The sequence below is a fragment of the Mchenga conophoros genome, linkage group LG6 (assembly GCF_057382185.1).
Source record: "Mchenga conophoros isolate Kocher_MC1m ecotype Shallow Benthic linkage group LG6, M_conophoros_male_GT1.1, whole genome shotgun sequence".
NCBI classification, from domain to species: domain Eukaryota; kingdom Metazoa; phylum Chordata; class Actinopteri; order Cichliformes; family Cichlidae; genus Mchenga; species Mchenga conophoros.
The window spans coordinates 12593141-12607148 of record NC_140531.1 but is presented as its reverse complement, the minus strand read 5'-3'; the positions used below and the strand labels follow the sequence as shown (position 1 = coordinate 12607148).

The window sequence follows — 14008 nt, the reverse complement described above, 5'->3', positions numbered from 1 at the left end:
CACACGGAAAGCTTTTACTTCGTTAGATCACCCAAACTTCTTTCCACTTACAGAAGAATTCATTAGGAATCGATATTTTTATATTGTTTATATTGTTTGGAGTACTTTTAGTACTTTCATAGCGCATTTCTTATGATGCTTAATTCATAATGTATTAAGTTCAAACGTCCTTCACCTCTTCTTGTAAAAATATTTATTCTAAATATAATCTGACTCAAATTTAAAAAAAAACAAAAAACGTGCTTTGATAATTCAACTAAGAGTCCATTATCTGCGATGCAGTTCTCAGAATTGTCTCCAACAGTCTGCCCAGTTAGGATCCATAAACCATTGTGGATGCATTTCACCGGCTTTGATGCAAATGTAAGTGTCACCAAGAGCACTGGAGAAGCAACAAAAACATAACCACCAAAAAGGAAATGGTTTTGGAGGTGATGGCCACAGATCATCACTCTCTCAGCTCAGCTGACAGTAACTGCAAGCACAGGTACTACTAAAGGACTCAAGGCCCTCATGATAGCCTCATGGAGTCTGCTGTTCATGTTCTTAAAATAATTGTATCTCACTATTTAACCCTCCCTGTACCAAAAAAGTCAAAGACTAATTGATCATTAGCAAATGTGAGGACCTCTGTAAAAGTATTCAGGGGTGTATCTACACTGAGAAAGATCATTCACAAAAAGGAACGTTTAAGAGAGTCTTTTGTTTCAGACTCTATAAACATGCTAAATGAGGCCCAATGTTAAAGTTCATGACAGTACAGACTGTTCAGATCTAAATTTGCATCTGGCAAAACCCACGAAAGACTTCTGGAACAATGTCCTTTGAACAGATTAGAGCAGAGTGGAGATGTGCGGCTATAATGCACAGCATTATGCTTTGAGAAATCCAAACACGTTAGACCGTCAAGCACAGTGGTGGAGGTGTGATGATTCGGGCTTGTTTTGCAGTCACTGAGTCGACCATAAACTCCTCTGCATACCAAAGTATTCTAGAGCCAAATATGCTGCACAACAGCTAAAGCTTGACCCAAACAGGGTCAAGCAACAGGACAATGATCACAAACACAGCAACAACTCTACATCTGAAAAAGAAAAGACTCAAACTGTCGCAATGGCCCAGAGTCCAAACCTCTGCCGTATTGAAATGTTGTGGTGGGAACAATGCATAACATAAAAAATGCCCCAAAAACCTCAATGCACTGAAGCAATGTGATTAAAAAAACAACAACAAAAAAACAAAAGTAAATCCTTCACAACAAATGAAAAATTAATAGTCATAAAATGAACAATGACTTCAAATTATTGCTGCTAAATGCGGTTCTACAAGAACTACCCAATGATGGTATGTGCTCAGTTTTTCACATGCTGCTTCTGCATTTTCCCTTTGTTTAATAATAACAGTGTAATTTTTAAATTTTTTGTCATGTCAGGTAATATTCACCTATATTTTTATTATTTTAAAACCTGGTTACAACCAGATTTTTTTTATAAAGCTCAGTAGTGAAAGAGGGTGCATGATAACAAAAGGTCACTCTGCAACAAGATTTCACGGCACTTCACACATCAGTCAACCCTGTGATGTCACAGGATTATAGAAGCAGAAGCATTATTTCACTGCCTGTTATTCTATATAACAGCATTATAAATGTCAGTTATCACACTGGTGTGGTGGAGTAAATAAATACTCAATAATATGAAAATGAAGGGAAGTAGAAGTACTTCAGAATGTGATTTCAAAATGTTTACTCTAGAATTTCTGTAAGCCATCTTTCATAAACAAAAACATTTTGAAAAGTAGTTAAATTAAATGGTTTAATTACACAAGTCTTACATCATTTATAAAACAGAAAAGCATATAATAAAAGAATATATTATGTCACATTCAAAACAAAAAGCTGTTAACTGACAGGAGAACAACTGAGCAGAAACTCTGTATTAAATTTAAATATATTTATCTATCGGTCTCTGGGGTATTTATTTATTGACGTTTTCATCTTCATCTTTTACATCTGCCCTTGAAGTTGTAACACTTGTGACTGTACATCTGTGGACCAGTTCATTAAAATTTCTTCAGTAAAGTACCTTGATATTTGCATGGAAATATCAAGGTACTTCCCATCCATGTGTGAGCACAGCAACAGGTGTAAGGTCTCACATTACTGCATAACACAGTCTGAGTGCATAAAATTCTCAGCACCTTTTTCTAATATTTCGAGTATTAATTGGCATTCAGTTTATTTTAAAGGTGGCAGAATCAGCATGTGTGAGATCAACTGTCAACATTCAGGCCAACCAGTCCAGCAGCAGCTGTTTTCTTCAGGCGCGGTGACTGTAGGGTGACGTGGTGGCGGGTAGTTTAGTCATTAATCTGTTTCGTTTGAAAGCAGCAGAAGTTTCTGGAATCGATGGATGATCTCTGCAGAGCCCAGAGACACCATCATCTCAGCAACACTGGGACCTTGCTGCAGGTCAGAGGGGAAGAGAGGATCAGGGGTCAGAAAAGTTGACACAATCAACCCAGCCAGCATCCTGTGTGAAACACAATCAAGAAACAGCTTCCTCTTTCTTCATGCCTGCCCTCACCAAGTAAGCAGGGCCAACGTGGCGACTAAGTAGACGACTGTTTGTCATTACCGCCACCTTTCAAAAACGGTATTGTGGAGTTCAGTTGAGTCATTTCACATAAGTAAATGAACATATGGCACATGCTATGAGTATTTTTCTGATTTCAGCAGCTAGACATGATTGAATCTGCTGATCTGCAGTTTGACAAACACAATTTTAGAAATGAGACTACAGAAACAAAAGTGATCTTTAAAAAATGACCGATGGACATTTTAAGTTCCTCGTATTATGCTACTTATCTGTCACTACTCTAAAGCACACAGTGTTCTTAAGGACGAGCAAACGTGACCTCTAAAGTAAAGATCAAAACGACAAACACTGATCTTTGCTTGATTAATTTAACCACAGACCTCACAACCTCATTAACATGCAGGGGTGTGTGTGTGTGTGTGTGTGTGTGTGTGTGTGTGTGTGTGTGTGTGTGTGTGTGTGTGTGTGTGTGTGTGTGTGTGTGTGTGTGTCTACTTCTGACAAATATGGGCATCTATATGCAACCTTTCAGATAGGAAGAATCAGGCCGGCAGCTACAATAAGACACGTGCAGAATAAAAGCTCTTTTAAGAACATATAATTGTTATATTTATTATGAAATTATTAAGCTTTTTTAAAATATGTTCGTTATTTTTTTAACTGCTATAACAAATCTTGTATCTACAACTCTTCATTAAAGACTGCAGTCTGTATCTGACGCTGGAAAAAAACAGTATTACATCATTGCAGGAACTTCTTTTAACAAAGTCTTGTGATCAGTATGGGAACTGGATGACTTTGCAAGAAAAGGTCAAAACATCAATTAAATGTAGTTGGGGTCAGAGCTGAACTGTCACCACTGAATTAGTGACCACCTCTGCTTGTGGACTTCTATTTTAACTACTACAAATACTTATTGACTTTTTAGAACCCATTGGGAGACAAGTTTGAGAAAAGACGAGCACTATAGTAATTCAGAACTAGCTTTACTTCACAGATTTTGCACATTTCCGTGTGTTCTTTTTCAGACAAGCTGCAGCGCACATTACTCCCACACCTGACTTGTGGTTTCCAGTTCTGACAGAGTTCAACTCAAATGGCAACAAGTGATATTTGATAAAACTTCTGCAGGTCATTTAGAAGGTGATACGACTTTATTTATACACTGCTTAAAAAATTAAAAGTAACATTTTCAAAACACATAATGACTATAGACTGGGTAACGTTTTAGGAATGAAAGATGGCACATTGTTTGTTGGAAATGATCACCTTACAGATCATTGAATTCAAATACACACAAGAAATCAAAGTGTAAAAAATAATGCAGCAGGCTACTCCATTCTGCTTAAATTGCATTGTAGCAACTCAGAATGACACTCAGTCGTTTGTTTGGCCCCCACATGCTTGTATGCGTGGCTGACAATGTTGGCGGACGCTCCTAAAGACTGAAGTTGATATCCTTATGGCGATCTCCTCCCAGATCTGGACATTGTTCATTTGAGCTCCTGGACAGTCTGGTAGCTTAGACTGGAGCCAAACATAATGTCCCAGAGGTGCTCTGACCAGCGTAGGGTCTGAGTGGGTCCAAGGATTTCATCCCAATACTTAACAGAAGGGGTGCTGTTGCTTAGCCTATAGAGGTGTGTGTGTCCCTCTATGGATATGCCTCGCCAGACCATTACTGGCCCACCACCAAACCAGTCATGCTGAACGATGTTACAGCATTATTTTCTCCACGGCATCCCCAGACCCTTTCACGTCTGTCCAATGCTCAGGTTGAACCTGCTCTCATCTATTAAAAGCACAAGGTGCCAGTGGTGAACCCACCAGTTCTAGTACTCTATGGTAAATGCCAAACATGCTTTACAGTGCTCAGCAGTGAGAACAGGGCTCACTAAAAGATGTTGAGCCCTCAGCCACCCTCAAGAAGTCAGTTTGTGATTGTTTGGTTCGAGACATTCACACCAGTGGCCTGCTGGAGGTCATTTTATAGCTCAGATATTAGAAGATATGATATTAGAAGTGACACTGACCCTAGCCAAATGCAAAACTAGTCAAAAAGAAGTCAGAAAAGATGAGGGAAAAATGTCAGTGTCCTCCACCTGTAAAACCATTCCCGTTTTGAAGCTTGTCTCATTGTTGCCTCTCTAGTGCACCTGTTGTTAGCTTCATTAACACCAAAGCAGCTGAAACTGATTAACAACCCCCACTGCTGCTTGAGAAGAAGAACTGACTTGATCTTGTACTCTGATTAAAAAGTGTTCCTTTATATTTTAAGCAGTGTATATATTTGTTTTTGCTTTGCAACCACATATGCAGATAGTGCGAACTCTGTTTTCATCTTATACACTATCTGTAATGAAAACACTCTACAGGACGAGGCTGAGTACCTGCTGACCGCTGAGAACCAGACGTAACAGCTTCATCACCTCCCTGTACTTGGTGGCTTTAGCCTGCTTAGCCACAGCTTTCAAGTCTTTACCGAGTCGATCCACCAAAAGCTCCTCGCTTCGCTCTTCTATCAGCCTAAAAGCACAAATTCAATTGTTTAAAATCACATTGAGAGACTGAAACTGTAAGATGAAAGATGAATGAAACAGGCTGTACACACTTCAGCACTAATGAAGCAATGTGCTGGGCCTCTCCAGTGAGTGATGCCACCTCCTGGCTGGAAAAGGAAGGACGCACCCACAAGTAAGAGTAAGTGGGGCTTACAAGCTCCTTCAGGAAGGATATGTGACCCTGTTAAAGAGAGAAGAGGATTGTTTCCATAATAGTGCACACTGTTTGGACATCACACTAGAAGCCACACCAGTGTAGGACAGTATTTAACTACAGATCAACAACTGACAACAGCTGGTTTCATATCCTCAACATACCAGAAATCAAATGATAGGAATGCACACAAACGCACTACAGTCACTATAAGGTCTATATAATTTAAATCTTCACTAAAAAGGCCAAGAACCTTTTAATTAGCAGAGGAAAACAGAGTTAAACCAGAGTAAAGTCATGGTTACCTTACGGAGACGCAGAACCCGCCTGATGTAATCCTCGCGCAGCACATCCTTATCCTGGATCTGTTCTGCGAAGGCCTGATAGATTTCCTCCCGCAGATCTTGTATCAGCAAATCACACTGCTGCTCATCTTCAATTCGCTGCTGCAGGTGAAGTCTGTCATAATCACAGAGAGTTTCATTTACCTCGTAAAACGAATATGTATTTATATATTCCTTTTCATCTCTTCTTTTTAATAAGACTTCCTCATGTTCCACATAAAAACAGACACTTTGGATTACTCTTAACAACAAGGTGACATTTTGGGGAATGATTACTTAAACTTAATGTTTTGCTGTTCTTGAGTTAAGCAAAGATCCATTGAGCTTCACTGTGATGCGCTCGATTCAGACATTTCAAACTCTTGACAGCTTAAACTAAAGCAATCAGCAGGAATGAATTCCAGTAGAAAGAAATCTACACTGCGTTAAAATTGCAGTTGGAAACATTTATCATCACCAGAGGAAGTCTGAAATAGGCTGTTCTGTATCTTGAATTGCTCATTAAAGGCAAATGTTTTTTGTTGGGACATTTGTTGGCAATAACATGAAAAGAAAAAAAAAGCACTGGGTTTTAGACGACTCCTTTCAATCTGTGTCTCATGGCCTCACACTGGCCAAACTAACAGTACTGAAGCCTCAAAGCCGGTCTTCATGAACACGCTCATGTTCACTGCAGTAAAAATATAAAAACAGCTGTATAAGAACCAGTCCAGGATGCGGCATCTTTAATTATCAAAGATCAAGATCAAGATGAAAAATCTGCACTGATGCACTCTCAGAGTACCGAGTACATAGTTCTGTGGCTCATTCAGTCATTATCATGTGAAAGTTAGAGTGACTCACGTCTGCATGATAGAACACGATCACTTCAACAGACTGAAGAATGAACAGACATAATGCATCTTTCCTCTTTTGCTTTAAAAATGAAATAAGGCCTAAATAAACAGAACCTAGGCAATAAAACCAGGACGTATAAAGTTCTGACTCACCTGTTGAACTCTGGCAGCTTCTCGAGGTCTAACAAAGCAGAGTGAGTCGTGATCTTTGAAGGGTTAAACTCAGAAATCAGTTCATCTATCCTCCTCCCCATTCGATTAGCTATATGGAAACACAAGACGTTGGACTTTGATATAATGTTCACTGTTTATAGTCACAGTTTTGCAGAGTCTCCCATCACTCACTGTTGAATCCAGATCCACAGTTGGTTGTTGTATCCAACAGAGCCTCTGGCAGGACTCCGTCTCTCTTGAATGTTTCGATGAATATGTCCCCCTGCCTCTTTGACAGTTTACTGCCGTCTTTGTTCATCAGCAGCGGCAGATGTCCGAACGTGGGCGGCTGCCATCCAAGAGCCCGGTACATGAGGAGATGTTTGGAGGTGGAGATCAGCCACTCTGAACCCCGCAGGACATGGCTGACCTTCATGTAATGATCATCTACAATGTTGGCGAGGTGATAGGTGGGGAAACCGTCTGCTTTTATCACCACGGGATCCCCCTCCACCTAAAAGTGACAGAGGATGTGTTTGAAAACGAGAGGAGCCAGAAGAAATCTGGCAGATAGACTGAAAACTAAAGGCAGGTTTTTGCATTCAAGTACCACTGTTAACAGCTCATTATATGGACTACGCTTGTTTTAAAAGCACAGTTACAATCTGAACCTCAAGAAATTTTAAATTTATTTCAATCAAGCAAGAATATTTATAGTCAAACATTAAAAAAAAACAACAAAAACATTAGCTTTATTAGACATGGTTACACGTTTAGCATGAAGCCCAGTGAAAAGCCCAACCTGTGCAACCTCATGCCGATTCCATCCAAAGATCAGATCCTGAAAAGGCTCAACGCCCTCTTCCAGACGAAACCTGATCACATATGAGGCTCCCTGAGCCAGCTTCTCCTGGACCTGGTCGGCCCGCAGGTGACGACACCTGTTGTCATACCTGGAGAGATGCAAACGCTGTCAGAACCTTGACAAACAAAAGCACTCAGAGAGCGCAACTCTCTATTATATTAAGATATAGTCATGCAGTGTTTGATTGTGTGAAACTTTATGGTGTCATTGTGTCGTCGTAGCGCGTCTTATTGAAAAAATTAAAGGTTTGCTGTCAGTTTTCTCCAGACCCTTTCATATCATATATTTCTTGAATTTTTTCAGGGCCAACTTTGACCTTGGCACTAACGATGAAGGTCAAGGTGCAATCCTTAGCCAACATGTTACTCAGGTCCCCCATGGCCTAGTATATTGCTGTGAAGTGTATCGTCTGAAGTTTGAAGATGATACATTAAAAAAAAAAAAAAGTGGGTAATATAAAGTTTTTTACTGATTTGTGTTCTGAATTACCTTGGAGTCTGCCCCGACCTTAATGCCTCTTTTTTGAGCAGCTCCAGTCTCTGAGAGCTGCAGAAACAATAGTAAGCGTGATCACTGGCAACAAGCTGCCGGGCTGTCTGATTGTAGAGGTCGAGTCTCTGAGACTGCAGGTATGGACCTGTCAGGCCACCTCGACGTGGACTTTCATCTGGAGGTATACCTGTGTGAAAAATTCAGCTTAGATGGTGGCAACAACTTAGCCAAACGCTTTTAAAGTCAATCCCCGGTATTTGTGGGGGTTAGGGACCACACCTGCCCTCAAAACCTTGAGACCCCCTCTAAAAACGCTTAGAACTGCCTATTTTAATTTTCCCGGGATCTTTGTGTTTGTAATTTCTGTATCATGCAATAAATCAGCAAATAATTTGGAATAAAATCCATGAACTGCGAATAGACGGGGATCGACTCTATTAGGATTTAATGCAGTGATTGCATTGATCCATTTACCCAGTGTTATTCAGCAGATCAACCCTGAGGAAAGACACAATTTTCAACACAGTTTTAAACAGAATGAAGTTAGCAGTTCTGTAAGAACTGTTTAATGCGCTTCAGTTTTTCAACAATATTCAAAATTCAGCCAGTAGTTTCTGTGTAAGCATCAGATCAACTGATCCCTCCTTCTGTGTTAGCCATTACCTCATATTAATAAAACACTCAAGAAAGCACAGTGTGCAAAAAGCAGATCTAAAGACAACTTTTAACAAACTTTGAAAAACAAAGAAATGGAGAACCACGGCCCATATTTGTGTCAGACTTTGTTTTTTTCAAGAGACATCTTAGAGATATCTCGTATTATATAAATGTTCGATATATGTACAGACTGAAAAATAAAAGGAAATGTTTACTTATTTCTTATGTTGTTATCTTAGGTTCATTTTCTATTTACTGATGTAAGTAGATTCTTCACTTGGGAGCCACATTAGATGAAAAAAATGAAGTGGTCATGATTGTGTACAAAGAGCTACATATTACAGAGTCAATCCTTCTGGACTAGTGTCTCTTACCAGCCCACTCTAACATGTCCTCTATGGACTCTGCTGCTCCTGGTACCAGTCTGCTCTGATCAGTGTCCTCCAGCCGCAGGATGAATACACCTCCATACTTCTTTGCAAATATGTAATTGTAGAGAGCAGTTCGAAGTCCGCCGAGGTGTAGGAAGCCTGCAGAACAAAGCATTAAATGGTTACAGCATCCGATTGCAGTTTTGAAGGTTGTGTGTGAGAGAGAGAGCCAGCACACACACAGCACCAGAACACTAAAAATGAACCAGAAAATGCATCACTAATGTTACATGTGGAACTACTCTCTTTCACAAGAAAAACCCTAATCGTTATCAATCTTGTGACTTCCATCAGATAAAACTTGCAGCTGCACTCACACTTTGTGCTGAACAAAACTATCTGACATAAGCTGAAGCAAAAAACACGCAAAGGCTTACGCTGCACCATATCCACGCTTCTTTGCACGAATGCCAGCAAACACCATGTAACATTTATTATTGCCTATTATTGCTTTGTCTAGGTTTGCAGTGCAAACACTTCCCACACACACACACACACACACACACACACGAGTCATTTTTGCCAGAGTCACTGTCAACCCACATTTTTTTAACACATGGAAATAAATAAAAAATACTGAAGTCAGTTTAAGTGGAAAATTACATTCATATATGCATATTTTTGTCCTCCACAGTACCAAGCACCGTATACAAATGGAAAAATACTCAGACTGCATATCATATAAATAAATTCTAATGAATACTCCTTTATTTATGTCAGTAATCACTGATATATCCCATGTGTAGCATTTAGTAAATAGAAAATTGTGTTTTTATTGAAAAGAATAGCTGCAGCATGTTTTAAATAACCTGACATTAAAAATGCGAAAGCTACTGAATATCTGGCAGTTATAACCAGGACTATTGTTGATTAAGATTTAACTCTAAAATGATGTATATATATATATATATATATATATATATATATATATATATATATATATATATATATATATATATATATATATATATATATATATACATACACAAATCTAGATCAACACCAAAACTAAAAACAGCAGACTGCTCTACCTCTTTCAGTCACTGCCCATTGACATACATGAAAAACAATTCAGATTATAGGACAAAATCCTTTCCAAGTTTATATGGAACGGTCACAGACTGAGAATCAAATTCGAAACACTACAGATAAGAAAGGATAAGGAGGGTTTGGCACTCCCAAACCTTTAAGCATACTTTCATGCTGCACAAATCAGGTATATAATTTGTTGGTGTGACAATGATTATGAAGCCAAATGGAAGAATTTAGAAAAATCAGTACAGGGAAGAGAAATGCAAAGCCTTATGGGAGACAGAAGAAGCAATGAGTGTAATTAAACAGCTGAATTAAGTCACTCAGTTTACGTTAAAAATGTGGTTTAATCTGGTACGAAAATACAAACTGGAAAAAGAGCTCAGACTGCTTCGATGGACAGCTTATGATAAGGGTTCTATTGGTTGTATGAACCAAAGATTTAAACAGTGGATTCCTAATGGATTAACAGCAATATGTACACTAATTAAAGATGGGAATTTTATGAACTTCCAGGAGATTAAACAAAATATGATCTAAGCAATCAAGATCATGATAGATATTTGCCGATTAGGGACTTTTTTTAATAAAGAAGTAAAACGTAGTGTAAATCTGGATAAAAATTCAATAATCAAAACCATAACTGAAGCCCACAATGCAAAAAAAATTAGAATAATCTCTACAATTTACGAGCATATAATGGAGGCAAGAGGGTGTACAACAATGTATGTAAAACTGTGGCACAGAGAGTTGGGAGTGAACATATCTGATGAGGAATAGTCACAAATTTGGAAAACAGCAGGCAACAACATCATCATCACGTGTCTGGAGATTGCATTGCTGGAAAAATGTAATTCGATTTTTTATAACACCCAAAATTAGGAACAAACACACTTCCTTCACACTTTAGTGTGTTCTGGTTCTGTCCCAAGATCACAAAATTTTGGGAAGATGTTCAGTTAGCTATAGGTAAAATTCTGGGTTGTGCTGTATCTAAGTCTTGTACATTATTATATCTTGGTGTCATTACGGGAAATGTGTTGAAAGAAGATAGAAACGTACTGAAAATTATGCTTGCAGTCGGTAAAAAGGCAATCACAAGGAAATGGAACAAGATAGACCCACCATCGCAGGATGAATGGATCAATATTATAGACGAAATACAAATTATGGAACAGCTGACTTACAAAATAAGGACTCAGGAAGATCAATACCATTGAAAAGGGGGAGAAATGGACTGATTACATAAACTCGACAGGACAAAGACCATCACATTGATAATGAGAAACGATCAAATTGTAGAAACATGGTGACCCAACACGTTCTTTTTTCACCTTTTTTTAAATTATTATTATTATTAATAATAATAATAATAATAATAATAATAATAATAATAATAATTTTATTATTTTTTATTTTTATGTTCCGTTTTGTTGTTACACTCCATCTCCCTGTATAATGTTTAAAGAAAACAATAAAAAGAAAGTATCAAAAAAACAGCCATGAGACCACAATCAGACCACAAGTTAGACGAACAAAACTGAAGCATAAAAATATCCATCTAAAAGGATTTTGGGGGCTGTTGACAGTTTTTTTTTTCTCCATAATTCTTTCAACTAAATTTACCGTAACACATGTTTACAGCCAGGTCGTGCAGGATACCGAAGGACCTTACCTGTGGGACTGGGGGCAAACCTGACCCTCACCTCCCCCAGCTGCGTGCAGCACCTGTCGCCTGCTGCACGCAGCTGGAGCTCCGTCCGTCTGTTTCCGTCCGACGTGAGGCAGCGAAACCCCCTGCGGACCTCCAAACTGTGCAGAAAAGACCGCGTACAGGTTTTAAACCACCGCGACATGATGACAGGTCACGAGGACACGAGCAGCATCCTCCAGGGTTTTTCACGCTCTCCCTCGCGCGCTGACCCGGCCGCGGTTAGGCACAGTTAGCCACGAGTGTTGCTAAAACCGCAGTAAGCACAAAAACAGCAACACAGTAACAACAGTAGCAAAAAGACAAAGTTTGTCCTCACATGTGCAAATGCTAAACCGTGTTTATTACGTAGGTTACGTTCTTCTTCGTCGAAACTAAACCGGAAACGAATCCTTCAGACGTAAACCTGCTTACCGCCGCCTGTCGGAGGAGCGCTCGCTTCTTCCTTTAGGTTTCCTGGTGGCAGTACTGCCCTCTACAGCTGACTCTGTGTATAATTCAGTATCGTTTCATTTGGATGCCACACGAAATAAGAGCCGGTAGCTTTTATACTTGAGATAATATTTATTTTATCTCGTGCATCCAGGTTGTTTGGTTGTCTTATTCTACTGATGTCCGACTCATTTTACATGGTAGGGGAGACCGGGGATAGTTGTAACATTTTTGACATTTCTGTCTGTAAATTGAAGCTCTTTTAAGGTAGTGGATTCAAAATGTAATGCAAAGTATTTACATGTCTCGGCTATTAAATAGTGCAGCTATTTTCTCTGCAGCACAATTACCTATTGCATGGTATGGCCTCAAACACAAAGAGTGAAATGTTACAATTAACCCCATAGTCTGGGTTAGTTGTAACATATCCTGGGGTAAAATGTAACACAATGAAATAAGGGTACTGACAAAATATTAACATGTAATCTTTGTTTATTCAACACATGAATGCACTTAGAGCCATTTATGTAGCTATGTGTGTGTGTGACAGAATGCAGAAATCTAGCTTTTGAACATATTCCAACCCCCCCAAAAAAGACAAGTTATGGAATTTTCTGCAGCTGAATATTTCATTAATTTTGGTTGGTCTTCCTTGAGTTTGGCCTCATTGGCTCAGTAGGCATTGTAACCTACAACTCTTGCACCAATTTGAACATAACAATGAAGCTGAAAAAATGTAGTTGTTCACCAGCATCGCAATTCCATTACTTTTATCATGGCTTACCTTGGTGTGGTTTGCAAAGTGCTTCAGAAAGATGAGGAAATCTGTTTCGTGCACCCATCCTGATTTATTTCCACTACCAGTACTTCCTACTGGCCCATCTCTGACACAGTGGTCTGCATAATGTATGTGTGGGAACACAAACAGTGGAGGAATTGTGTTGTCAATGGCATTAACCGCATATACAAATGCGACCAGTGAACCTCTCTCTGCTGATGTCGTTGCCCCAACTTGTTTAATATACGTTAAAGTAATAGTGTGGTAAGTTGTAACATCTGCATTATTGTTACAACTAACCCAGACTGTTGCTGTTACAACTGACCCAGACTCCTATAGCCATGAACTAGCTAACATTACAGCCAACGGCTAAAACATTAGCACTAAAGACCTACACAGAATATATCCCCATAGACATACAAATAACATAATTTAAGTTTGATGAGTTTAACTGCAAAGCAGATAATGCTATTAAACATTGAAATAAAGTAGAAAAACTTACTTTTTGCCATACAAATGACTTTTTTTCGTGTTAAATTGTCTGTGTTTGACAAAATGTGCTGATTTTTCACATGTGATAGCAGAACTGAATTGGGCATGTACAGGATGAGTCACATCATTTGAAACTTAGCCCTGATTGGAGAAATTGGAAGTGTTACAACTGACCCACGTTACAACTATCCCCGGTCTCCCCTACTTTAATATTAACTTGGCCCGACCAGTGAAAATACCCTTTCTGTCAGTGTGAAGAAGCCTTACTTATATTTTTTTCTCAACATAAGAAAAAAAGTCCAATTTCAAAGGAGTTTTTCTAATTGCTAAAAAAAAAAAAAAAAAAAAATCCAATGTAATGAATAAAATAAATACATAAAATAATTCTGTCAGCACAATTAAATTGTATGAAATAAACATGTAAAATCAGAGAAAAAGTTCTGGTAAGCCATTGTCGTCGTTTTTGTTAATCA

The 14008-nt window shown here is 38.8% G+C and overlaps 1 protein-coding gene across 1 annotated transcript; it reads right to left on the bottom strand.

The window, feature by feature from the left end:
- Positions 1-16: 16 nt before the first annotated feature.
- Positions 17-12229, bottom strand: ears2 (glutamyl-tRNA synthetase 2, mitochondrial). The gene is made up of 10 exons (XM_085276251.1): positions 11798-12229; positions 9034-9189; positions 8000-8189; positions 7448-7598; positions 6838-7159; positions 6646-6754; positions 5618-5771; positions 5209-5339; positions 4988-5123; positions 17-2464 (listed from the first exon to the last, which is right to left on the bottom strand). The coding sequence occupies exons 1-10, from the start codon at positions 11976-11978 to the stop codon at positions 2366-2368; spliced, it is 1629 nt and encodes a 542-aa protein (XP_085132377.1). The 5' UTR covers positions 11979-12229; the 3' UTR covers positions 17-2365.
- Between the last annotated feature and the right edge of the window lie 1779 nt (positions 12230-14008).

Coding starts and splice junctions, on each gene's coding strand:
- ears2 (XM_085276251.1), bottom strand. CDS start 11,978: ATGTCGCGGTGGTTTAAAACCTGTACGCGGTCTTTTCTGCACAGTTTG. Junction 6,755..6,837: donor CTGTGGATCTGGATTCAACA/GTGAGTGATGGG, acceptor GTTTCCATATAG/CTAATCGAATGGGGAGGAGG. Junction 5,772..6,645: donor AAGCTGCCAGAGTTCAACAG/GTGAGTCAGAAC, acceptor TGATTATGACAG/ACTTCACCTGCAGCAGCGAA.